A 27,877-nucleotide genomic window follows, 5' to 3' on the forward strand; every position below is an offset into this window, starting at 1 on the left:
TGAAGTATCACATGGCAGTTTGTTTCTTGTTTGAGGGGTTTTTTTGGTTGGTTGGATTTTTGTAAGGGGGTTTGTGTTGGTTGGTTGGTTGGTTTTTTTCTTTGCTTTTTGGGGCAGGGGGTTTCAGTTTTTCTTTTTTTTAGCCTAAAATCAATATTTTGGACCCAGAGATCTACTTATAATAAGTCCCTGGTAATACTCATGATTACTGTGAAAAGGCATATACAAGCAGTAGACCTACAGTTTTTAGGGTTTTGAGAAGTTTTGTCTTTGACTGTTTAAATACTGAAGTAGAAGAAAGTGGGATAATTTTTCTCATGTATTATTGTTCAAATTATTGTTCAGCGTGTTTTTTTCAAAGACAAGGAAGTTTAGCTAGTTTTCATTTTGTTGCTGTCAAAAACAATAGCACTGACTTAAGTGAGATTCTCATCCTGCTTTTTAGCAAATGTCTATCAAGCTACCTAGAGCGTTCCTAAATTTTGTCAACTATAGTATATATTACTGTTTTGCAACTTTAAAGTAGCTACAACAACTTCTAAAATAAGGAAAAACCTTTTTGTGTCTAAGGCAGATGTACGAATTTAGAAAACCCCCAAAATCGGAGTCTTTTAGCGTTTCTCTGGATTGTTGATAATCTTGTTTGCAGGTATAATGGAAAAAAGGTGAAAAAAGAACTTATGTGAGAAGCTCAGACAAAAGTATGTATTTGTTCAGTAGTTAGACTTTCTGCTGCAGACCAATTTGATGTCAATATATTATTTAACATATTTTTACCTAATCTGTGTATTGCATTAGAAATTAAATAAAAATAAGCAAAAAACCAATACAAAAATTCCCCCCACAAAAACCCACGCCAGCACCCTAAAAAACCCGTTCAGATCCTGTAGCCTCTACAATAGAAGCACTGTGTTTCCTTGTTGGTGGGATGCTTGAATCCCTGTCCAAGTACTGCAAATGTGAGCTCACAGAGGAGAGTTCTGGAAGAGGTCTGACCCACAAGACCATTCTGCTGGGTATGGAATCACTTGCTCCTCTGGAGTCTTTGCTCTGAATGTGCTTTTCTTGTCCTGCAGAATCCCTGCTGTGCCAAGCAGACTTCTGCCCCTCTATGAGTACCACACACACCTGCTGTTGCCACAGCCCCGTGTTGCACAGAGAGCCCAAATCAGCATTGCCCTGTGACCAGCCTGTGAGGAAATAAGCCTTGAATGGGTTTTGGAAATAGCTTCTTCATTGTGATTAAAGAAATAGCCACTTTTAATTTTAGTTCCAATCTTCTTTGATAAAAGTTAAAATGCCTGATTATGCAAATGCCTTTTGGAAAAAAAAAATTAATGGTGGCTTGGTTTATGTAAAGGCAATTGCATGTATAGCTTGGGAGTTACTGTTTTAATTTTCCCTTTAAGTTAACAGTTAATAAAGTCAGTTTTTTCAGAGGAAGTAGCTCATATTCTGTCTTCAACAACTTGAAGAGCCAGACAGAAAATAAAACCTAGACTGCCCTAAATCCATTAAAATACATACATTTTACAATGAGATACATGTCTGAAATGCAGCACAGGCAGTTACCAGTTGAAAAAGATGCCATACAGAGGATCAAAAAATGTAGAAAGCCTAATGAAAAGGGACAGGCTGGTTTTACATTCTGGCAGGAGGATGGCACTGAGATTAGGGGATTGAGCAAAAAGCCAGTGTGCAGAATTGCGGGTTTTTATATAATGGCTTTAGTAAGTATCCTTTAGGACCCAGTGGAAATGTTCAGTGAGGCAAACTTGGTGAGTAATGGCCAATCATTAAGTGGTGATGAGGGAAGAGCTCTGAGCTGGAAGCCCCTGAGAGCCTGTCGAATGCATCACGCCGGGAACGCAGCGTTTGTGCCAGTGATCGCCGACCAGCGCGACACGCCAGAATTAGAGTTGATTCAATGTTTAAGCCCGGGGGGACTTGTACTACAGGAGGTCACTGGAGTGCAGAGTGCCCGGCTCCCGTTTCCTGCAAGATGCCTTATTTTGCAAAATTCCTTTTATTAATCTTTTGCTTAGTTCTTCTTGTGGAAAGCAGAAAGCACAGGAGGAGGAGGTGGACGAGCCATCTGGATGTGCAAAGGGCAAGGTAAGGGTTGCTAAACCATGTATGTATCTTTTCCTGCAGTATTACAAATACATTACTACAGGGATATAAAAACCTGCTCTGTCAATGTTTTCGTGTGTATTGTGTGTGCAAACAGCTTTACAGATAACGTTTTTATAACGGTCTCTGGTAGTATAATCAGTTTTATGTGTAAGTGGACACTTCTGTTGCTAACCTTGATTAACTGTAAATGAGGCAGGCTTTGCAGAGAAGTTGACTACTTTGGCATGGATTGTGGTAAAATTATTCTTAGCCATACATGCAAATTTCTGAGGGAATTCAGAGGAGTTGCAGTTAACAGAGATATTCAAGTGTGCATGCAGATTAATGTTTCAGCCCTGTTTTGGGGCAGGTTATTCCCCTGCTTGCTGGAATGTGTGTTACTTATGTTCACTTGGAATTGCCCATTATGCTCTGACAACTTGAGATGGTGATGTTCGTTAGCACACATTGTGGTAATTGATAACAAATTAAACCCTGGAAGTTGCCCAGGAATTGTAAAAAAATTTTTTTTTTGAGAAATACATGGAAGCTTTAAACAAGGGATTTTAAAGTTAAGTGAAAGCACAAGAATGAGTTAAAGGTCTTAGTAAAGTTTATTAGATTTACCGCTGCTGAGATTTGTCTAGAGGTTTACATTGGAAAAGATAATCTTCCAAACCTGCCAGACAGTCCAAAGTATGTTATCCTTTTTTGTGGTTATGTCATCCAGTGGCAATTATATCTTGCAAGACATTGTCTGAAGGGCTCAAAAATAAAAATGGGTTAATCCATCTTATTAAACGGTTTCACTGTGGCTGTAAACTTTCAAATTTTCATTTATTTTTGTGGACTTTTTGGTTTATCACTCGACACTTTTATAGGGAGTGTTGTTACTTGAATGTTTTGAAAAGAAATGTGATGTAATTGGAAGCAAAGAAAACATGATATGCTATCAGATTTACACTGCTTATTGAGAAAATACAGTGGCATATGCTTTTAGTGACGTAAATGTTAAAAAGCTGAAACAGCTAGGGCCTGATCCTGAAATCCTAAAGTCAGCTGAAGTTTTACCACTGATGTTCACAGAATCTCAATTATTGAATGAGATCCTTCATTGAATGCTGAAAATATTCCAAAGTCTATATTCTGAGGAATGCAGGGAATTGAATCGTAGCACTTCCTTGGAAACCTTTGTTTTGTAGTAAAGCTCATGTGCTTTGAAGTAATAAAATAGTGTAAATCCTTCTTTAAATTTCCCCTGAAATAGTTATTCCTTGCTTTAAAAGTTTTGTACTTTATTTGAACTTGAAGAAAATAATTTACAGTTCCTACAGTGCCAATATTTTCATGAGTTGTAACGGAGTGGAAGTCAAAGTACTGCTAAAATTATTTTTATAAATACACTATCAAGAATGACAATTGTATTTAGTATTCTGTGGTGTAATGCTTTAAATTAACAATTTTCCATCTAGGTAGGATCTGAGGAACTATATGCCACATATACACACACACACACACACATACACAGTTCTTATGCAAATTATTTAAAATTTTATAAAATCAGGCTTTAGGGATTGTCAAATAAGAGTGACATTTTAAATACAGAGAATTCTGCAGTGTTGCAACAAAAAAGTGTATGGAGCAGTGACGTTAATAATTTAAATTTTGCATTCAATTATTTTTCAATTTTTATATTTCAATATTCAGTTGTATTTATTTTAAATTTTGTATTCGTTATCAGTTACACAGAAAAAATTTAGTTGTCCCTAAAGCAACAGTGAACAGTGGACTATTGTAGTAAAAGGAAACTAAAACTAGTTCCTAGGCTGGTTTCCTAATCAGGTAAAAGAAATTAAAAGAATGATCTTTTAAGTAATTTCATCACATTTTCTTCTTAGTATTTCTCTTGCTGAATTACCGTAAGAAGCAGAGTAAGTTTTACAGTAAACTTTTCTTATTCAAGAAAATTTATTCCTGTATTTGGGAATCCACAGTTGGTAAGTGTGATATTTTGTGTCTACTAAGGTGATAAATCAGCCTGATCTAAAGATCTTTTTATTGATTTCAAGAACATAGCTTGGGTTGTGCAGGTGCAGAACACCTTCAGTGGTGTAGTATCTTACTTGAACATTGCACAGAGGTTCCCGCGGTGCAGAGGTCCTTCCCCACGGAGCTCTGGGTGCCTGGTCCTGCAGCTTCTGGGACAGATCTCTGCCACCATTCTGTGGAGAAGTGGTTGAGCCTGTGTCTAAGTGGGAAAGGAACATGGGGAAAGTCAGGTTAGGAAGCCAAATTAAGAATTGCCAGGTTAAGGGTTGCTTGTGCATCCTGCTTGTTTAATACATTGTACCACATTATTTTTTTTCGATGAGTGGTGCCTCGCTCAGCATGCTGAATGGATAATCCTTGCTTGATTAGAAACTGCTTTGCATTTAATTTTCTCTTCCTCCTGCATCCCCCCGTCACTGATAACACATCTCTCCTCCTACAGATTGAGGTATAACATAAACAACGGCCTGTGTGCATCACTGTCCTGACTACTGCCTAAGACTGCCTCATGTTATGCTCTGGAGAGCCCAGGCTTTGCATTGAGAATTGGTGTGTGCTCATCAAGTAGCAGCTCCTGGCTTTATACTTTGATAGAAGTTTTTCACATTTTCCATGGTGTACAGTCCTTGCCACTTATACTAAGAAACTGAAGGATATCAGTGATATCACTTGTTTCTGTGAAGTTGAGGGTGTTCTTGCTGATGTGCAAGATGTACAAATGGTGCATGAAGCCAAGGGTTCTAGAACTGCAACTGCATTGTTGGTTAAAAATTTTTGCATTTCATTTTGTTTGGAGAATTGATGAATGAATTGCAAAGTAAAAACTTTTGTCAGAGTCGCTTGGGTGACTGCTGGGCAGGGCATGTTTGCCCCAGCCTTACCTGCATACCACACAATAAATTTACACAGAGGTAGAAGAACCTGGAGCTGAAGGAGACAATGTAAATGTGCAAAGGTGTAGGTGTGTGTGTCAGATAGTCTGTGCTGCTATGTGGATAGCTGGTATTTTCCAGAGAACTGTGCACGAAGTTTAGGTGCTGCCAGGGCAGGTCAGACTTGCTGTAGGTAGTACTGGCTGTACAGTGTACGTAGCTGTGCTTGCATCTTCCTCAGAGCATCAGCCTTACCCCAAGTGCCAAGCAAGTGCTGCTGGAATGTCCAGCACTGAGTTTTTGAAACAGTTTTGGGTACTCTTCAGTAGCTCAGCAGTGGTTGCCTCAGAAATGGTAAGCAAATGCTGGCAAATCTGCTAGCAGCTGGACAGGATTTTATCCAGCTGGACAGAATTTTATCCAGCTGGACAGAAGTTCCAAAAGACAAAAAGAAACTCTGAAAATTAGTGGTTTTCTTAATATTTACTGCTCTATAAAAATTGCTGATAATGCTTCTGGTAATGTTTATTGCTCTGCATAAATTGAGAATTCAGGAGACATTTACCATCTCTGTTGTGCCAGTGAATGCCATGTTTCCAGCAACCTGTGCCCACCTGACTCTGAGTCTGCCTGTTCCTCTCTCCTACCAGCCATGCAAAGCCTCGTGCTTCAACAGTAGAAAAACTGCTTGTGATACAGAGCTGGCTTTGGGCTGTTCTTAGCTAAGGAATTCCTGCCAAGGTTTTTGGTGGTCAGTCCTTTGGAGAATCTCATTAGAGATGCCATTTTCAGGGTGTGCTACATGCCAGCCTTAGGTTGGTACCCAGAAGCAGAAGGCAACCACCAGGACACAGCAGCACAAGGCTCAGCACACAAACTGTTTTTCCGAACAGCATTCCACTGGAGCAAGGAGTCTGGGGATCCCGGCTGAAATTGCTGCTGCTGGCAGCAACTTTCCTCTGCTGCCTTGTGGAGCTGCATTTTTTTCCTTTTTTTCAACTGGATAATGCAGACACATCCTCTAGCCTGTGGTACCTCTCAGCCCTCACAGATCCCCTTTGCTCTATGGCAGGTTCTCAAAAAATTTGGAGTTTGTTAGTGCTTCAGTGATTGAAATGTGATAGCCATTTTTTACAGGTGTATAGCTAGCCTGGGGCTCAAGTCCAGGGAACTGCTGAACCTCTGATGCAGGGTTTGATGTCCCCTGAGGCTTTTTTCCCAACACTGCATCATCAGCCGGGGCCAAAGAGCAATGTGAAACAAAATCAGGGAGAGAATGTGTATGACAGCAGTGGTTGTGCACACCCTTTGAGTTTGTGTCCATCCTTTTCCAAAGTCAGATTTAATTTTTCTAGAAATCTGGCAAGGAAAGTCACTTTCCTTTTCTTCCTGCTCCCAGCATAAACCCACAAATAAGTAAGCGTGAAATATGTTACATCCAGAGGTAGGGCAACAGAATACCTCTTTCCTGAGGCTCTGGAAACAATAGGGTCTGGTGTGGCCACCCAACCCAAGACAGATCTATCTTGTGGAGATGCCAGGCCTTACTGGGCAGCTGGGGCTCCTAAAGCACTTGAATTGATGTCCCTGACAGTCATTGGAAAGAGACTTCACCAAAATCGAGGAGCTCGATGTTCCCAGTTCCTCAGAAATTCCTTGACCATATCTGATCCCATATGATCCATGCATATAATCATTAAAGATATACTCATAACACAGTGGCAATAATAAATTTGGAATTCTCGTCTAGGAGCAATCTAATTGTTATGACAGTCATAAACTGTTCTTGTACCTTCTCTTTTTAATTTAACTTCTAGGGCTTTGTGCTGCAGCAGTCACATGCTTTGGTGGTTAGAAAAACAGGAGGTCTTGTACCTTCCTTGGTGCTGGGTTTACACAATGTACATCTCCTCCAGCTTGCTGTGGCTGCTACACAAAGTAAGTGATGCCTTCACCTAATGCATTTTGGGATTTCCCCCCCTCCCAGAGAATATACTGAAGAGTGGAAAGATTTTCACTGAAACTGTGGAAATACTTCTCTGCATCCCCATATGTAATTGAAACAAAGCCCCATGACCATGAGGTAACTACCTTACGACCAAAATCCATCCTGAATTCTCCAGGAGAAGGTGGAGAAACCTGCCAGACTCTGGCTGCCAACAGCTGCGTCATGCTCAGGATGGAGATCATGTTTCTTTTCAGGCTGACCACTTAGCCATTGCCTCGTGCCCTACAGCACAAGGACTATTTCCAATTTGAAAGTTCTTTATCTTGCTCTTGAAAGGTGTGAATGTCTGCATAGACACCTGCTCTTTTTTGAATCCTGCCGAGCTGTTATCTGTAATTTCTCATGCCATCAAGAATGAATTTTCTTTGATATATTTGGCAATAAAAAAGCATCTATTTTATGCAATTGAGACAATTCTGAGTAAAAGTGACTGGAAAGGAAAATATATTTTTTAAAAAAATTAGGGCAATAATAGAGAAGCCATTACAGAAGCTCAATGAGCTATCTGTCACTTTCTCTCCTCTTTAAATAGAAACAATTCTTCACAGAAGTCAGATTTATCAAATTCATCCCCCTTGAATGAAATCTAAACAGCAATAAAATAATATATGAAAAATGCGGCAAAAAAAAGACAAAGGGAGATGGGTGTATTTAAATTAATACTGGTGAATTGCAGAGAGCGCGTAAAGCTGAAAGGAGCCCTGACAAATCTATAATCAGAAATGCTAAAGACCATAAGTACATCAGGGAGGATTTATGAGGTACTGGTGATCAGATTGTCAGTAAAGGCAGCAGTGTTCAGAGCACCATTCAGTTCTGCAAGAGCACTGGCAGCTGGTGTCACCTTTGCTGCAGGTAATGAGAAGCTCCCTGTGCCAAACAGCAGTGGGGCTGGCATGGGGCACTTGCCAGAGCAGGGCCGAAGATACAGCACAGCTGATGGCAAACACCATAATAAAGAATTGTTGTTTTTTTTTTTTCAGGCAAACTTGGTCTTGAATTGGATTAAATAGATGAAAGTAGTAATAAATTTTAAAAGCTGTGTAGACTTCCTGTCATTAAAAATATCTCAATACAAAAACTTGGTAAATGGATTAAACTGATTGAAAGGGGACTGTCAGAGCTCTTTCTGTAAAATCTGAATTGGCCGTCATAATACCTGAAGGATTGAGCACGAACTGATGATTAAATGATGGTTACTAAATACAACCCCTGGCTCAGGATGTGCCTGAAAACCTCTTTTCTTCCTAAGAGAGTGTCCGTGTCCCCAGCCAGCCCTCTGAATCCTCTGCAGACACAGACTGTTTTCAGCAGCTCTTCTGTGTGCTCTTTGCTGTTTGATGATTTTCAAAGAATTGATCAAAATGTAGCATTTCAGTGAGGCTGAGCCATTGATTTCCAAGATAATACTGCCAGGGTTTTCCATACTAATTCCTTGTACAGTGTGCAATCCAGTGTTTTATTGGATTTTTAATTAGACTTTTTTACCCCCTTCTTTGAGGAGAGAGACTTGATTGAACATTCACCGGTACTTTGGCTTTTCCCTGATAATTAAAGTCAAGCAGACTTTTGATCAAGACCCTTTTTCCAGACTTCCAGCTTTTTGGGCACAGAGGCCATGCAGCGGATGGTGAAGTGGAGCGCTTTGGCAGCAGCCCTAACTTTGCAGCGAAACAAATCTTCCTCCCTGCAGCAAGCAGTTAAAAGCTGAATTTTTGCCTCCAACCATTCCCATTAGTGGCTGTGCTTGGTTTTACACCCCTGCTTTTAGATAACCATTAATGCAACATTGTCGGGAGGGCGCTTGCTCCGGCTGGCTCTTTCTCATGGCCAGAAGGGAGAGAAGCTCTGACATCCCAAGTGAAACAGGAGCCCAAAACAACCTGAGGGAGATCCAGCTTTTCCTATGTGGCATGTGCCCTGGGGTACAAGGGGTTATATTCCTTCAAAACACCCATTTGATACAATAATTTTTAAAATCTGTTGCTTCCTTTTCACCTTCTTATTGTAAGGAAATAGGTTATTGATGTTAGCAGCAGCTATCAACACCCTTTAGGTTTCATTTCTTTCTTGAAATGAGCACTCTGATGGGAAACTTTTCTTTTGATTTATGATTTATGCTCCCTTTGGCTCATACTTATGGTGCTTCATACTTTAATGAAGCTAAGAACATCCCTTTTCCTACCCACACTCATGAGTGGGGTGATTGTTTTTTAAGTTCTGAATTCCTGACCAAGAATTTAAGCCTAAGTAGTGTGTTTATTTTTCCTCAAGGATTTTTTGTTCTTTATTTTCAGTAATATTTCTTCCATACAGGAAAAGGAACCTGAACCTTTTGTATAAAGTTCTTTCTAGTTATCATAATTATTTTTAGTAAGTTACTGAAAACTAGGTAATTGCAGCAGTACTTACAATGTCGTCAGCTCTTATGTCCAGAGCAAAGGGACTGAGGAACTTGAATGATACAAGACTTCCATTTGCACCACTGGAGAACAGTCAGGGATGCTGATCTGGATTTTCTTCCAGAAGTGCATGCAGTTTGTTTATCTGCTGGTTAGTTATCCCTTTATGTGATTTTAGTGACTATTCTCACTTTTCTCAAGGGTTTGTTGTCATCCTTGTTCCACTGTTATCATACAATATCTCAAATAAAAAGTTAGAATTTTTCCTACCTTAATGTTCAGAAAATTTGGGTACTGAAGGCTTCTTTAGATGAAACTCCTCTCTTCCTGCTGTTGTGGGAAGGAATGGGTGGTTTTGTTGTTGCTGAAAGCCAGAAGACCCTCTGTCCACACAGACTTCCAACACTGAATTGGTGAAGTCCACGGGGCACTTTCCAAGTACTGTATGACATTGCGTGACCAGCATTGAAAAGAGCTTTTTCATGACAATGTTGCCTTGGTACCTGGCCAAATCCTGGCCAGGTAATGTGGGGCAGCCAGCTGCTTCTACTGCTGCTTGCTCTCAGCTGCACCATTCGCTGCATGCAGCTCCCCTGTGAGATGCTGTGCTCTCTGCCATGTGCCTCCCTGGGAATCAGGGTGTTTAGGGCAAAGGGAACAGCATGTCCTTTGTGGGGCACAAAGGTCTGAGTTAATGCTGTGGAAAGGCAGCGCTGTGTCTATGCTTTGGTGCTGGCAGTCTCCCCGCAGTCCCTGGGATTGTGCCTGCAAATCTGCTGCTCCTGTGTCTCCAAAATGGGGCTGGCAGTTGTGGCACTTGGGCACAGAACAATGTCATTGCTGTCTCTTGCAGTCACATCTTTAAGAAGAACCGCGACTTGACCAAAGCCTGGAAAGGAAAGACAGACCAGCTTCTCAGAGTTGACGAACATGACTTCACCATGCGGCCGGCCTTTGGAGGTAAGGATAAAATGGTTCTCTTTATTTCATGCTCATCTAATTAGGAATAATCTAATTATTCAATTAACAATCTAATTAAAAACCAAGCAAACAAACCTCTGTCCAGACGCATCAGTGTGAAAAGAAAAGACTTGGTGCCAATTCAGAAAGGCCTCACGTGCATCTCATTGCCCTTTGTGCTCTCTACATTTCCTACATTCCTTCCTGTTGAGCAGTTGACTCTGGTTTTGGCTGGCATTCCCCAGAGCTCAGGTTGGACCATCCCAGTCAGTGTTTCACTCTATTCAGAAGAGGAACAAGCTACAGGTTTTAATATTCATCTGTGGTTGAGAAGTTGCAATGAGCTTTTCAGCTGATGTGATTAAATTGCAAAGTAAAGAACTCATTGGGTGGATCACAGCCCATCATTACTAGGAGAAAATGGAATACTTTTGTCCAGAAAAAAAAATCTTGTCTCAAACTCTCATAAGGAAATAAGAGAGGGGGAGGGGAGGCCTCTGCCAACTTCACTTCTGCCTTTGGTCACATCCAGTTACAGGAATATGCTCGCCTGATCTTTCTGGACGCACTACTGCAGAGAAAAGAGGGTACCTGAACAAAAACTGCTGGAATACCAGTATGGCAGTCCCTCTTCTGATTGCAGCAATAACCAAATCCTTCCAGAGCTAAGGATAGTGTTTTCTGTACTTTTCACTGAATGAATAATGCTGCATCCTTTGTCAATTGGTCATCTGGGGTGAAGTGCTACCTCTCCCTGCCCAGTGGGACACACGAGTGTTTTGCCCTCTGCACCTAGTCCATAAAACAGAACTTCTCAGACCTGCACATTCCTGGTGTGGCTGAAAAGATATTTCTTGCCCCTCAGTGAAGATGTGCCATTCTGAGACCACAGTGCTGACCCTTGCTCACAATTTATATGTATTTTTTCAAACTCCAGAGTTCAAAACCTGTCATTACCAGTGTTTCCTGCCCCTGCAATGTTATTTACCAGCAAGTGGTAGTCCAGCCTAAACACTGGAGGTAACTTCTTTCTAATCAGTGAAAAATTTGATCTGCTGCTTCCAGGGTTGAAGAGTTTGCCCTAAATTGCCCTCTGGGTAGAGCAGAGGCAGATCTCCCTGGGGCTGGTGGGAACACACGGAGCCCTGGGCACAGCTGAGGCTCAGGGGTGAGGTCTGGGAGCTGGGTCTGGAGGCACTGTTCTTCTTTATGAATCAGTTGTAGAAGTGTGAATTTACCACAGGGCACACGCCTTCCTAAATGCCAGGTATGCCCTCCCCTGCTATAAGGTGAGAGGATGCTGTCTTAGGTTTTTGGGTTGGGTTTTTTTGTTTGCTTGTTTGGTTTTGTTTTGTTTAGGTTTTGTTTTTGTTTTTTGTTTTTTTGTTTTTTTGCCAACCTCAGTTTTTGGAACTTGGCTGTTGACTTCTGAGTGCCTGATATGGACAAACTGAAGGTGCTAATCGATCCTCTGGACAAAAGACCTGCTGGTCTGATGGGTGGGGTGATAGGGCTTCTCTGAGGGATATTTGGACTCCCTGCCTTTATTCAGTTGGAGACAGCTGGGGAACCATGGTGATTTTTTACCTTTTTTCCTTTTAACTGGATGTATGTCAGGTCATCATGCCTGTTTTGGGAAGAAGCTGCAGGATTTTGTTCTGTTGTGTTGATGGTTTGGCACCCAGTGGCACCACTGCACTGTATTTCTGGGAACAGATCTGAATTTAAATATTCCCATCAGTGTCACTGTATTTTCATCAGGGTCCTTGAAGAATGCATTTGAGCACAGATTACAACAAACAGACACATAATTACACAGTCACTCTTCTAGTGTTATTGGAACTACATTTTAGTCTCTCTTTTGCCTTGTTTTCCCATGCTACCTCCCATCACAGCATCAAGGTCCTCCTAGAGACAAACTTTGGAATATTGTTTATAAAACTGAGAAATACCCTAAGAGCCTTTGCTGAGATGGTTCCTTTTTTTGTAAAGGAAAAACATGATGGGGTTTTTTAAAAATTTTTGCTTAAAACCTCCTTAACTTGCAGAGATTCTTGGGACAAAGGTGTGGTATTAGCAAAGTTGTACTGAAATTCCATGTGATGATGAGCAAAGCATGAAAACAGCTTTGTTGAGGCTCCAGCCTTGGAAAGCCTGACTCAGACACAAGGACATAGCAGGTGCTAGAGGGTTCTTGCTCACCTGCAGATTTTCACAGTGTGTTTTTAGTAACAGATGATAAGCCTAATGGAAAAAACATAAAGGAAGGGGAACAAAAGTCTGGTAAGAGGTGATCCTCAGATTTTTGTCTGTAATGTTATTCGTCAGGCAGTCACAGTGATTTGCCATGCACGGTGAGTCCTTCCAGCTTCTTGCTGTGGCAATGTCAGTCAAACTGATGTGGTCTGACCTGTGAAGAATAAAAAGGCTTTTATACTGCTGAAGTGGAGACGAGGAGCCTGTGAGATACACATGACTGTAACTGGTCGCTGTCCTAAGACCCTCTCTGGTCTAACTGAGATTCCAGATCTATGGCATTGCATTGGGCCTTTGATGTTACCTTGCAGGTGGGAAAGGCACCTCACTTCTGGAAAATTAAAAAAAAAAAATTACCATAAGTAACTTGTGAGTGGCATTAATACTAAAAGAAACCCAGTACTGCTGATGGTTCCCAAGCTTGGTGGGCCAGCCTGCAACCCCACCTTAAGCTAAAAAGGGTATGGGGTATCAGCTGTTTAATGGTGGCCACAATGACTCTTACTGGTCTGCAGAGGACAGTCAGCAAGATGCCAGCCCAACACAGCTATGACCACTGGGCAGAGCAGGCTGGGATTATGCAAGGTGAAACGAAAAAAAAGCAATATTAGAGAAAGGTGAAGGGTTATTCAAGAAAAAGTATCTTTGTAAAGAGCAAGTGAACAAACAAATGTTGTATAAGTTGTGTTATTAACAGCCCAATAAGCATGGCTATCTTGCCTGTCCTCAGCCCATTAGAGACAGGCAATTGGGTACAGAGGCAATGACAATTTTTTTTTGCTTTGCTGATGGTCAAAGAGCCTTCATAAGCTAAAAGAGTCTGCAGGGGTTTTTTGACCCTTAGGGAGTTATCTCCATGTCAGTGACCTTGTTCTAGCTAGCAGATGTTCAGGTATTATTTACTATTATTAATATTTAAAGATTATGTAAATGTTTGTTTTGCTGCCTTCCTTAAACACCCATTTTAAGCATTTCATTTATGACATCTCATATTTTACAGGGAGCCTGTGAATAAGCAGCTTTAGTTGATACTTAAAATAGCTGTATCTTCTTTATTGAGAACCAGCCTAATGCTTTACTTTTATTATATTTGCTCATAGCCGAGTAGCCTAACGTCAGCTGGTCCTTGCTGCCCTTTCTGGGCAGTGCTTTTGCCAGGATGGATGGACAGTGGGATGAACAAAGCATGAGTACTTCACTGAGTGTTAGTGACAAGGGCTGGAATAGAGCTTGCTTCTCTGCAGATGAGCAGCCGTCGGTGAGATGCAGAGGGACAGAGGGCTGCAGTCATGAGGCAGGTGATGAGCATGTCCTGGTGCTGCTGGCTGCCTGGGAGCTGCCCACACCTAAGAGGACCCAATCAGATATACATTCACTAAAAATTAAATACACACACACACACAAATACACTAAAATCTGTTTTTCATCTTGCAGACATGGGATCTCTTATGGACATTTTCAGTCTCTCTGGATGTGCACAAGATACCTGCCAGTAAAGAAATCTCAAACCTACTCATTTCCCATGTAAATTTTTTTCCCAGGGCCTTCATCTGCCTCCCTCCTTCAAAGATAGATGAATGGACACTGTCTCAGAGAGAAACAACAAGCCTTTGAAAGCACTGCCAAAGAGAAAAATTAGAGATGTCAGAAAGCTCTAATCTCAGAGCTGGAGTGGAAAACTGACTCCAGGCATCTTCCTGGTAGCATGCTCTTCCCTATCTTCCAAAGCCTGCTCCAGTGCTCAGAAAAGAAAAGCATGTTTGCACCTGGTTCTGACTGGGAGCTGACTCACACTTTGAAGATTTCATGCTGCTCACTGGTTGGTGTTTTTAGGTGTGGAGGCACAGTGGGATGTAACAGGCTTTAATACTGGGCTCCTTCTGAAGTCATTCCTGCATGGGACTTGCAGAAACCTCCTGGGTTCCCTGGAGAGGTCAGCCCAAGGCCAGACATCCCATTCAATCTGGGGCAGAGTTTGATACTCAAACTGGAGTTTTTGCAATATGAAACAAGCCACAAAGTCTTCTTTATGCCAGAACCAACCCAAAAGTCCATGAATCTGGCTTATACTTTTCAGAGACATTTAAGTGTGATCTGAAAAACTCTGCTGGACTGCAGGTTTTGAGCAAAGCAGCACTTCTTTCTTTTATCAGCCATATCCCCAGCTTCCACATGGATCCGTTTAGCTTCCTGTCCAGCAGTGAACATCCTAGAGAGGAGCCTGAGCTTTGAGATCTCTCCAGTGTTAACGTCAAGTCTTTTGTTGCTTATAATTCTCTAGGATGATCCTTCTATATTTCCTCTTTCTGAAGAAAAGGGGAATATTGATAAAATATTGTTTATGACAAAGAAAGACTGGTTGATGAGGGTTTTTTTGAATATAATGCTGTAATCAAAGTTAATTGTCTACCAGTTCAGTTTGTCATATGCCATCTGAGCTGTTCTTGTTCCTTCACATTCACACTCTCACGATACTCTGCTCCCTCTCAATCCAGAGGATTTTTTCTTTTTGCTCATCCCTTGTGGCATTTGATGAGGAATTTGGCAAAACACCCTGAGCCTCTGTGGCTCAACTGTTCAGTTCCCAGAGGGACAGGATTAAAAAGCTAGCAGTTCCTAATTGACTCCGTGGGTTAGTGAGATCAAAGATCTCCTGACATTTCTCTCTGAGTGATCAACAGCCATTTAATTCAATGGTATGTTCTGTAGCCAAAATGACCTTCAAGGAAACACAGGGTTTGTTTCTGTGGTTTAAAGAGGTCATTTCTAGACAGGGCTTCTGCTTTGCTTCAGAAGCTGCATGCACTTTTAACGTTGCTTGCATCAAGTACCTCTGCAAAACTGCATCTTACTTGAAGTTTTGTGAAGTGATGGGCCAAGTGAACATGCAACTGTCACTATCACTTCTGCTCATCACCAAGAGCAGGACTTGGTGCTCATTTGATTCCTGTGACTACTTCACAGGCAGCAGCATTTGCACTGGTAGCACCCTTCCCTGCTCAGTCCAGCTTCTTGTCTAAACCTTCTCCAAAGGGTTTTAGTGTCTCAATGTATCCTCATTCCCATTTGTGTGCTCTCTCATTGCCTCAGCCTCAGGTGCTGAATGAGGAGCAGGGAGAAGGAAAAAGCAGTAATTACTCCTTCTGATTTTAGTAGGAGTTTGCTAAAAAAAGGCAGAGTAAATATTTCTGCTGATAAATTGGTTTTACAGACTCATCCTTACATTTCTGTATCAAGCACTAAACATTTGAGTCCAGTGTTCAAACAATTCCTCCCTCTCCCTGTTACAATCACATTTTTATCATCCCCCAAATTTGTGATTAACTGCAGAAAAGACACCTAATCCAGCCTTGGACCCCTTCTCTCGAGGGCTTTCCAGACCATCCAGCTTAACATGGAACACCCCTTAATTTGGGTTTAATAAATCTTTGTGTCAGCTCCAGACTGAACCTTAGACTTGGTCCTTGCAGTGAGATAACTTCTGGTTATTGAGTGTTTGATGCAGGAACATGAACAAAGTAAAGGACATAGTATTTTATCTTCAAGAGCAGATAGGGAAGGAATAGGAGAGCAGGACAGATACCAGCTTGGCAGTGTTTTTATGCTTCTGGGTTTGGTTTTCAGTTGTTTGGGTTTTTTGGGCTTTTTAAAATCTGTGATTAGTGTTCAGAGAAGCATAGAAATTGCAGAAGTAAATAGACTTTGTGCAGGTGTTGATTTCCTGAGTCAAGGCTAAATTAAGGATTGATGCATAGGGAGTCTCTCTTGCAGTCTGGAAGTTTGGGGGGGCTGCCCAGCATGTGTTGGGCACACAGCCCTCAGCTTGTGCTGTTTCTCTGTTGATCGTACTGCACATCAAGATATCTCTTGTCACCACAGATTCAGTGCTATTTGCCACCTTGTTTAAAAAAATCCCAACAAACCAGAGCATGTTTTACTGAGCAAGAAAATGTCACAGAAAAATTCTTTCTCTTCGTTGCAAATGATTGCTGGCATTTTTTTTAAGTATTCAGTGCAGAGCTGTGTGTCTGAATGTGACATGTAGGTGTTTGTAAGCACCTGGGAGTTGTCTCAGAGTGCTGGGTTAGCCAGGTTTGAGCTTCATTGCTGGGGGCAGCAGTCACTTAAACTGGAATTGGTGGTTCTGAGGAGCCTAGTCCCACTCCACAGGGCATGTTCAAGGTGTCCATTCCCAGCACAGCTGCTGACAGACCCCATGGGCATAACAGGCTGGAGCTGTGCATGTGGGAAGGGGACAGTGTGCTCTGCTCATCAGAGTGCTCTGCTGTAATCAGGTGAGGCTGGCTTATCAAGGCAAACCCGCACTGGGGCTGGTTGCAGCTTGTCTCATGGGCATGGGAGTCAGCTTTTCCCTACCGAGGCTGAGCTGCTGCTTCGTTCTCCTCCAGCAGAGGCAAACATAAGGCTGTGTTCAAAAGCCCTGAAGATGTGTGGGAGTCTGTACATGCTGCTGCAGGTACAGGAACAGGATGGATAGCAGCTTTCAAAAGTGTGCTGCTCCCTCAGCACCATTTCTGCTCTCTGGTTAGACTTGTGGTGCGTTCAGAGCTTCGACGTGGTCTTGAGGAAGATGCTACTCCAGCCAAATGTATGCATGCAGCAGGCCCTGCTGTTAGTGGTGCTGCAAATATGGGCCTGAGACCACAAAGGGATTGTGGTGCATCTTACAAATTATCTGGCTGCTAATCAGGTTCAAAATCTAGGTGCTAAAAGTCTTTTCAAATCTTCCTGGAGGCCACTATGGTCTTAGGAAAATTAATTTCTGCTGGACAAGTCTCAGACATGTCTGCAAGCTTCTGCTTCCTTTGGCATCGTCTGTGTCACTGACAGTGCCCAGGCTGGAGACACGCCCTGGACAGGGTCATCTGTGAGACCCACTGCCACACTGAGAGCACCAGGCAACACTGGATCCACCTGGACTGCTCCTCAGCAGTTCCTGCTGAGCTACCCTGCTGGGTGATGCTTGGTGTGCTTGTCTCAGTAGGCACTTATCACCAGAAGGTGGGAAAAGCTGCATGGGGGTACAATATGGGGATCTCGAGTCATCTGAGCAGGTCCTGGTCATTAACGAGCAGCAGTCTATAGTGAAGTTTTGATACAGATTTTCTAGTAATAGAGGAATGTGCATTCATTATGGGATGTTTTCTGCTCGTTTACTCTTTGTGAACTCTTTGGTTGCTAATTTTAAATCTACTGTGGAAAACTATCACCAGTGAGCTCTTAGGTTTAATGTGGCTTGCCTTGTTGGTAAAAAATTATAAACCTCCAAGGAAGAGGTTTGCTTGCTGTGTCTTCATCTCAGTCCCCTGTCCTTGGGGCTAAATTTATTCCTAAAGACCTAAAATTTAAGATTGCATGGCTCAGTTTTTGAAAACACAGACAAATGTTTCATCCAAGCTCTGGATCAACTGGCAAAGTGTCAACATTGCAGCATATGGAAAGGAGAAGATAATTCAGTGTTTCAAAAGGGCACTTATGTGGTTCTTCACTCTTTTCCCAGCCTCCTTCTGAAGAACCATTGACAGAAATGTACAACATAAGCTCGGAAATGTTTGCATGTCACCTTAGAAGTGCAAATTAAATGCAGATTATATGAAAGAACATTTATTTACATATGTAAATCTCATTCTCTTCCAGGCCCTGCGATTCCTGTTGGGGTGGATGTGCAAGTTGAAAGCTTGGACAGTATTTCTGAGGTTGACATGGTACGTAATCCTCTTCTAAGCCTCAGTTACTTCTAGTCATAAAAAGACCTTCTGACTTGAAACCTGTGGGCCTGTAATCATTGGTCAGATAAAAGTAATAGCAGCATCTCTGAAATTCAAAGAGGCTGATAATCAGAACCAAAGGCTTCACAAAACCAGGTGATCAAAGTCTTACCTCTCTACCTCCAGATGAAGATTAAAAGCATGAAGAGAAAAGAGACCTTGAATAGGAGAATAATCAGTGCTGTGAAAGACCTTTCGCAACTAAAAATAAAAGCAGCTGCATATGAAGGTTTGAAGCTATATGGTAAAATTCATATAAGCTGTGCTTGCTGCAGGAGTTTCCTTCCATAGGGAACCGTTCAATACACATGAGTGCCCACACATGCTTTGCTGTTTGGTTTTGGGTTGTTTCATGGTGATTTTTTTTTTTAATTGTAAGAAATGGAATAAAAACACTTGAAATAGAAGTGGAATAGGGAACATAGACGAAAAGAGGAAGCTTCTGAGCTCCTTCCTCTTTCTGCCTTTTCCTCCCTGTTCTTGTGCACCTTTTGTGGTCTAGACAAAACATAAAGACAGAGGAAGAGCTGTAGGTTGAGTGTTTTTTTAATGTGGTGCATTTATATCTTCATCCCATTTTTGAGGGGTTGGTTTAGATGACCTTTAAAGGTCCTTTCCTACTCAAACTATTCTATGTTCTGTGGTTAAAACCAGGCAGCTTGCCTGCCTGCATATTGAAAGAGAGGATTTGGGGGTATGCATGCAGTGAGGTGTGTGGGAGGGAGCTGTCAGCACAGGAAATGGCTGCCAGGAGGAGAACTGGGGCTCTAATATAACAAGATAATGTCAGAGCAGCAAAGAGGCCTAATTAGTGCAAGTAAATATTCACAGTGCTGTCTGTCAGGATCCAACAAAAATCTTGCCTGTCAGAAGTCTTCGAGGTCAGTTCTCTCCCTTGACTGTTGATAGTTCCTTTCTTCCCACCTCATGACAAGTACTTTCTGCAGTTTTGCTGACATATATTTGGGGGGGAGAGAACGTTCTCTTACCTCAGTCTGAGTTATGTTGGTGTGTCTTTCCCAGTAGACTGTCCCAGCATGGGTGTTTGCAGGGAGGAGAGTGGACAGTAACCTCTTTGCATGGCAGCAGACTGGGGCTGGCTGTGCCTGCAGCAGGGCGCCCTCCTTGTCCCCCCAGTGCAGGCAGGGCAGAGCTGCAGGCAGGGCTTGTTTCAAACTGCTCTGAAGTGGCCCTGAAAATCAGGTACCCTGGGTTGGGCAGACCTTACCTATCACTGCTTGAGCAGGCACCTGGTGCCCAAAGAAGGACCATACTGAAGCATCACCACCCACAACTGTGTCTGCCAGACTGTGCGTGACAGTGAGAGCAGCCAGGGACTGTTTAAAGCATGTGGATTTAAAACCAGTGCCTGTCTGGTTGATGTGCATGGGCTGCTGCTGTGGCAGGACACACTCCTGAGGCTGCCTGGAGCATGGAACAAACGTGAAATATGCTGCCAAAATTGAAGTACTTGGGTAGACTCACTGGCTGTGCCTCTGGCAGGTACTATCATTCTCCCAATCTGCTGTAAAACCTTGTTTTCCAAGGGACTTTTCTATTTGTGAGTGCTGAAATAAACTCCTTTTCTTGCTTGTAAATAGTGTGTGTGCTGGTCAGAAAGGAACAAGCTGTCAGCACACTGCCTCTTTTGAATCATGCCATGGAAAAGCCTCCTTAGGTTGGATTTTATACTTAGAAGCTGTTGTCAGCTGCCACTTTGTCTCTGTGTTTGCAGCATTTGGTGCTGGCCATTAGAGAGAGAGGAGAGTTGGCCATTGCAGAGGCCACTGTGTTGGCTGTTTGGAGAGAAAGGGGCTGAAGGTGAAAGATGAGAAGCTCCTGTCTGGTTGGACAGGGAAAGGGGTGGCCTGGAAAGCAGTGAGTTCCTTCCTGTACTGTGCCTTCAGGCAGTCTCTTCCCCCTCCTCTGCAGTAGCTGTAAGCAAAACTGAGGGTACCTGGCTGATGGTCCCTGTTCCCCAATGCTCTGATGATGGAGCTGCCCAGAGGCATTTTGCAGCCACAGCCTCAGGCTGCCTGGCTGTCCTGGTTTTGGCTGGGATAGAGCTAATTTTCTTCTTAGTAGCTGGTGCAGTGCTGGTTTTGGATTTAGTATGAGAATGATACTGGTAACACAGTGTTTTAGTTGTGGCTCTGCAGTGCTTACCCTGAGTCAAGGACTTTCATTGTCTCCTCTTCTGCCAGTGAGGAGGGGCACAAGAAGCCAGGAGGGAGCATGGCCAGGACAGCTGACCTGAACTGGCCAAAGGGATATTCTGCGCTACAGAACATCATGCCCAGTGCATAAATGGGGGGAGTTGGCTGGGAGGGACTGATCACTGCTGGAGGGCAGGCTGAGCATCTGTCAGCAACTGTATGGTGCATCACTTGTTTTTCTGGAGCTTTGCCCCACTCTCCCTTTTCGTCTTCCTTTTCATTACTCTTCTTATTACTATTTATTTAAATTATTAAACTGCTTTTATCTCAGGTCAACTTCTTTTGAGTCTACTCCCCATCCCATTGGCTGGAGGTCGTGGGAGAGAGGAGTGAGCAAGTGTCTGTGTTGTACTGAGCTGCTGGCTGGAGTTAAACCACGACAATGATAGTCCTCTCCTGGAGCCCCATGTCCCTCTGTCTCATGTCATGGCCAGGCAACTGGTGACCCTGAATAGCCAAGCTCCTCTTTACTCCTTTTTTGATTTCTACCATAACTTGTACTGACTCCTAAGAAAGCAGCAATTGTGCCTCTTCCTTGGTTTCCTTTTTCCCAGCTCTGGTCAAACTGGTGTGCTTGTGTCCAGCCCCTGAGGCTGACTCTTCTAGCTAGGCTAAGCTCTGCCAGTGGCAGTAGTTGCTGGAAGTGTTTCTTTGGGACTATAGATATAAGGGGAAGGTGGCCAGTGTCCAGTAGGGAAAAGGAGCTGGCATCATCCCTGGGATGAGCAGTGAGGGAGGCTGGGACCAGCCTGATAAGGTGGGGACCTTCAGGTGGGTGAGCCGAAGTGTACCTCTGGCCAATCTCTGCCATGGTCAGAGAGGTAGCTGTCTGGCCAGCTCTGTACTGTGCCAGGCAGCAAGGTGAGGACTGGCACTGGAGCTTTCTTTGACAAATTAATGAAAACCCTGCTGGCAATGCAAGGCTGCTGCGAGACAGCCCTTTGAAGCAGAGAGTCAGAGTAACTGATTGTCACTGTCACTAAACTGATTGGTTGTGGTTTGAGAAACTGGTTGCCACATGGTTATGGAGAGACCCTGGCCTGTGTAGCTGCCTGCTCAGGCTTGGCAGCTGCAGCTCCCATCACTTGCTTAATTGGGAATATAAAGAAAATAAAGTGTATTTGATCTCTCAGTGTGAGAGTAGATTCAGCTCTAAAAGCAGCAGCAGGTTGGGATCAACAAACACGTTTTCCTTTGTGTGACTGAAGATCCTGCCCATAAATAAGCCTTAAAGGGACCATTCTTTACACACTTATATGGTAGGAAACACAGTTCCCTCACTTGGTTGCTGTTTGCAACAATTTAGTCCTTTTGGGGATAAATTGCCTAATGTTTAGCTTGACCCTTAAGCTAACTTTCAGATTTTCCTCTTTATCATCCTGTTGCTGCCATAGTCCTGTAAGATAATTTTTGCCAGAATTGAAGAATCATTTCTGCAGGGCGTTGCTTCTCTTGGGGCATATTTATATCCCGTTTGGGACTGAACATTAGTGGGTACTGTAATGAATTCATTAGTTGGCTATGCTTTGTTTTGGCTGAAATTATTTTGTCAGGAAAATCTGCTGATAGAGAGCATTTACCTAGGAAAGAATCAGGAGTGAAGACATCTCATCTATCTGGTGGGAGTGAGTGTTCTTTCTGGTGTGTCCTAGTTGTGGAGTGCAGCACTGACAGACCTCTCTTCCCTTTTTTGAAGGATTTCACTATGACCTTGTACTTAAGGCACTACTGGAAGGATGAGCGTCTCTCGTTTCCCAGCACCAACAACAAGAGCATGACCTTTGATGGCAGGCTGGTGAAGAAGATCTGGGTCCCTGATGTCTTCTTCGTGCATTCCAAGAGGTCTTTCATCCATGATACCACCACGGACAACATCATGCTGCGGGTGTTCCCCGATGGGCACGTCCTCTACAGCATGAGGTAACAGAGCAGCCCTGCTTCCCCTGAGCATCCCCTGGGCCTTTGCTGCCAGGTTTGCTCTGGGCTTGACTTTCATGATCGCCAGGATTGCTACTGCCAATCCTGCTACTCCCGCTGCTGATGCAGAGCCCTGTTTCCAGAATATCCAGTACAAAATGCTTTGCAGGAAACTCTGAGAAACCATGCTGTGGGCAGTAACAGGATAATCTCCTCCTGGGGGAAGCATGCCCCCAACTCTTTGCAGTCAGTGGAGGGCTTAGTCAAGCAGGAATGTACATCCCAGGGTCAGTGTGTGATTAAACTGGAAGCAGCTGATATACCAGATGGTGACCTCTACAATTATCCTATTTTCCCTCTTGTTTGCCTAGATTTTTTTTTAGTTGTGGTGCTTTCCTGTTGATGTTAATGTTTATGTTTATTGAAGCTGAAATGGCAGTATTAAAGACATCCTGGTTTTCTAGTAGATTTGTTGGCTGGAAGAATCCTGAGGGATGCCTGTCGTGACCTGAAGGGTTATCCATCCTGTGGGTGTACACAGATAGTGACTGTGGGTTTGCAGCATTCTGTAATACACAAGGACATGGAGGCTTAATCCTCTAAACTTCTCTACCTTATTACAGATTATCAAAAATACCACAAAAATCACCACTAGCATGTAAACTACCACAAAATCACCACTGGCAACTACACCCGTGATTAATAAAGTGACTATATATCCATATCACATTATTGCAAGTTACTACCAGCAATCAATAATTTAGCATCCATCAATCATGTGGCAACAGCCAATAACTAACCAGGATATTTACTGTTATAGGTTACATTGGTGGAGCAACTCATCCACAGTATACCCTCAGGTACACTTAGGACAGGTTTCTTGTGTGGGCGCACAGTACTGATATCAAGTGATACCACCATCAAGTGACCCAAATCATCCAACCCATGGAAGGACAAACTGAAACAGCCTCCAAAGTGGGCTCAGAGGGGACCAGTGAGACAGCAGAGTCTCGTTTCAGAGATGCTCTGAGTCATAGGGTGTGGAGTCAGCCAGGTGTCCTTGGCAGGTGTCCAAGAGCTGGTAGAAAGTTCATGCACTGAATTCAGCCTTCTAGGGAACAGAAAAGTATGTGCAGCATGGAAAGGTCTCAGGGGAAGTCTTCATTTTTGGATAAAAATTATGGCCTCCTTATATCCAGAGAGATAAGAGAGTGTAGGATGCCACCACTTTGAACAGGCAATACATGCTGGTAATTTTTATTTTTCACCTGTGACAGCCAATAGATAATGATGTTTTCTGTTCTCTCAGACCCTTTTTTATTTTCAAGATACCTTTTCTGACAATAAAATGCCTGTTAAATCACCTTTTTTTTTGGCAGTTATTGATGGTATTTCAGGATGTCTCCAGTTTCTAGGTACCCTATCTGCATGTCAAAGAGGCCAGCTGTGCTTCTCAAGGATTTGTCTTGTTCCCAGGTTGGCAAGCCTTTCTCTGTCCATATTTTTCATCAGACAGGTTTTTTGCTCAGTAGTTTCCCCTTCTAACCAAACCACCTTTATGGCTGCTCACATCAGCATCCCAGCAGATTTAATTACTTTCAGAAGAATGAAAAAAAGAGAAGCGGAGAAAAACACACTGCCAGAGGAGAAAAGCTTATGAGCCCAAAAGAACGGATATTTCCCCAGGACAGAAAACATGCTCTCAGTTTACAGTGACCTTTGAATATTTTGTAGCCAAAGATTTCTGTTCTAGGATCTTTCTGGAACTTACTGACTTCATCTATGGTAAAATGATTTTCAAAAACTGGGAAAGGTTTTCTATTAAGTTTACTTCTGTGATCTGTTGAGGAGGTGATGTGACTTTTTAATGTAAACCTCAAGAGAGGAGTCTGTGAGTTAACCACAGCTGATTGCACAAGAGCTAAATTGATAATTTGATACATAAAAGCCAGGGAGAAAGAAAATCTCTATGGCATTTGGGCCTGGTGGTGTTTAGAACACTCAGACCAATATCCAGCTGAAAAAGCATGGGTGTCCAGTGGTGCTGGTCCTCAGATATCCTCAGATATCTTGAGATGTCTGCATGGGATTGACGCTGGACTGGGGAACATTCCATTCCTGTTTTGGGCCTTGGGCCTTCAAAGTCACCTGGACCCCGCATTCTAACTGAGGAATATCATATTGATGTGCCCAGTTTCTGTTTTGCCCCTGACTAACAAACTGTTATTGACCACAGGCTGTGCCACAGTTCAGGTGATGCTGAGAAAAGAAAGTAACACACTTTGTGAGACTGAGTTATCCAATGCTTAATGCTGCACTTTGACAAAGTGTACAGTTAGGGGATGTCATTGTTGCAGGATACCTTCAGGAGCATATCCCCAAAAACGTTCTTTAAATTTTGCTCAAACGTCAACATTTTGCTCCAGTTTATAGTCAAAATGAACAGCATGTGCCTTTCAGGGGTGACAAGTACGTAGGTCAGGGTAGGATTTGGATCATAATCCCTGGAACAGAGGAAAAGTTCTTTATCGACGTCTGCAACGAATCTAGAAAATGGTCATAGCCCGCGTAAGTTGGCCTCTGAAATGATGAGTCACAGCTGATTTGCCCCTCCTAAATCGGAAGCTCCACTGCAAATCCATCTGCAAGAGAAAGTTCACTGACCCACTGGAAAATTTCTTATGTAACATTGTGCACAACTGGACTAGTTTGAAAACGGGAGCTATGATTGCTGCAGCATTTTAGCCAAGTCAAAAACTTAACAGAAGCAAATCTCACTTGCTGAAAACCAGCTGCACCCATTTTACAACACCTGCCCCAGAAAAACACCTCTCAGATTAAAAGAGTTTATTGAGAGCTGTAAGAAACTGCTTTTGCCCTAATAATATATGTACTGAAGGAATTTTGTGGCTTGTGAAAAGGATGATCATAGTCCTCAGGTTTGGGTGATTCTGGGGGTGACTGTGGAGGGAACTGAGCAATGGGGGAAATGTGGAAACCTTAATTAAACTGCACATAAGGGAATAGTCAAATGTAAATGGTAAAGTTACTTTACATTGTAGTCTTGTAGGCAAGTAGCTGGATATAAAACACAGTGGAAATATCTGTACCAACATTAATGTAATGTCCAAGATAATGCTTGAGTTCCTTGATAGCTATTGAATTTACAATTTTCTTTGGAGTTTCTGTGTATAATCCATCTAGCTTGAACATGGAGAATTGGTAGGCATTTTCCTGTGGATTTTTTGCCAACATCATGAAATATTTCTGGCTTAAAAGCTGCTAAATAATTATCTGCAGTGACATTCTTTCTTGATTGCTCCTCATAGAAACGAGCTTTTCCTGTTTTCAATTTCTAGGGTCACAGTGACAGCAATGTGCAACATGGACTTCAGCCACTTCCCCCTGGACTCTCAGACATGTTCTCTGGAGCTGGAAAGCTGTATGTTGTATCTGTGTTTCTAGATAGATGCGCTCTGTGGCTGGCTGTACAAACATTTCACTGGACATGTTTCAGAATACTGTCTATTTTAGAGCCTGAAAAAATAGTTCATCAGCGTAACTGGGAGTCCTATTGATGCAGCAGTATTGTGTATCTAGTCCTTGGGCTGCAAGACCGGAATTTGCAAGGAAAATATCCTATGACATAATCCTGATCCTGCAAACACTGTGATCTGGGCTCAGCTTCTTTGGTGGAGAAAGTAATGTGAACAGCAAGATTTTTGCAGACTTTCTCCAGTATACAGCAGGATTAACATCTGCTTGTTTTGAGGTCCTCCCAGCTATTTAACTGAATGTTCCTCTGCAAAAAAAACAGAATCAGAATCAGAGGGTAATTTTCACTAACCTTGAGGTCAGCTACTCCAGTACCCTGCTGAGAGCAGGGAGCTCTTAGTGATGGGTTGCTTGGGGCTGTGTCCAGTTGAGCAAGGTAATTCAGGCTCCACAACTGTTCTCTGCAACATGCTCAAATATCTGACAGCCCTGATGCTGAAAATGTTTCCTTTTACCTGCTTGGGAATAATCCTTTGCTGACACTAGAATCCCTTGCCTCTTGTCCTTTCTTTCTCCATTTTGTCAAAGCATCTGGGAAAAGGCTGCTGCCACCTTCTCCATGAAGGTCAGCAGGGCAGCAGCTGGACCCCACCACAGACTGCTCTTCTCCAGCTGAACAAGCCCTGATCCCCCAGCCTCTTGTCCCTAAGCCATGTGCTCCTGTCCCTGATGATCTTGATAACCCTCTTCTCATTCCCCATTCCTGTTACTTAGTGCACAAATTTTATATGTTTTTCATTTACACTTTTAACATATTTGTGGAATTTTGCTTCTCACCTGTCCCTTTTGCTTTTATCATTCTAAGATAGTTTGAAGTGTCCATGTTTTCTCCTTTCTCTAAATTAAAGTGTTTTACCCATGACTATTTCCTGAGCTATTATCTATTTTTAGTCTGTGAGGTTCAGAAGAGTGCCATTATAACTGTCATTTCAATGAGAAGTAAAAAGAGGATTTGTTTTCTTGAATCTTGAATCTGGATTTTTGTTGTTGTCACAGTATATAATATATATTATATGACATATATTATATGGCAAGATCTTTTGAACTCCCTTGCTGTTGGCAAACTTACTTGTGGCATTAGTTCATGCCAAAGACTGGATCTATTAACGTTTGTTGAACCTCTAAACCAAAGTCGCATGACATTGTATTTCTTTTTTCCCTAAGATGCTTACACTGATGAAGATTTGATGCTGTATTGGAAAAATGGGAATGAATCTCTGAAAACTGATGAAAAAATTTCTTTGTCTCAGTTTTTGATACAAAAATTCCACACCACATCAAGACTGGCTTTCTACAGTAGCACAGGTATTGACTTTTCCTGATATCATACTATTTTTTAAATCTAATAATGTATTAAGTGCTTTTGAGGGGGCTCTTGGGATTATGTCACTGAAGTGTAGTCTCCACACATTAACAGTCAGTCTGTTTGAAAGCTCATTTTCTTGTTTTACTAATCTTAGAAAAAAAAGAACCAAAGAAAGCTCTTGTCTCTCTGCACCCACTATCCCGGCTGTTCTCACTGATTCTGGCTTTCCTCCTTTCTCAAAGGTTGGTACAATCGACTCTACATAAATTTCACTTTACGTCGCCACATCTTTTTCTTCTTGCTCCAAACTTACTTCCCTGCCACTCTCATGGTCATGTTGTCCTGGGTGTCCTTCTGGATCGACCGACGAGCAGTTCCTGCCAGAGTCTCTTTGGGTGAGAGCAACTGCAACAAGCCATGGCTGTGTGGAAA

General features: G+C 42.6%; 1 protein-coding gene across 1 annotated transcript in view; it reads left to right on the forward strand.

The window, feature by feature from the left end:
- The first annotated feature begins 1,850 nt into the window (after positions 1–1,850).
- Positions 1,851–27,877, forward strand: part of LOC136287798 (gamma-aminobutyric acid receptor subunit rho-2) — a 31,277-nt gene continuing 5,250 nt past the window's right edge. The window contains exons 1-7 of the mRNA XM_066180526.1: positions 1,851–2,115; positions 10,300–10,406; positions 18,321–18,388; positions 22,364–22,587; positions 25,944–26,026; positions 27,304–27,444; positions 27,688–27,840. Coding sequence (XP_066036623.1) covers positions 1,928–2,115; positions 10,300–10,406; positions 18,321–18,388; positions 22,364–22,587; positions 25,944–26,026; positions 27,304–27,444; positions 27,688–27,840 — 964 coding nt within the window. The 5' untranslated portion in view covers positions 1,851–1,927. The remainder of the gene's footprint in view (positions 2,116–10,299; positions 10,407–18,320; positions 18,389–22,363; positions 22,588–25,943; positions 26,027–27,303; positions 27,445–27,687; positions 27,841–27,877) is intronic.

This window comes from Chamaea fasciata, unplaced genomic scaffold, assembly GCF_029207755.1.
Source record: "Chamaea fasciata isolate MVZ Bird 193981 ecotype frontalis unplaced genomic scaffold, bChaFas1.0.hap1 SCAF_3, whole genome shotgun sequence".
Taxonomy (NCBI): Eukaryota; Metazoa; Chordata; class Aves; order Passeriformes; family Sylviidae; genus Chamaea; species Chamaea fasciata.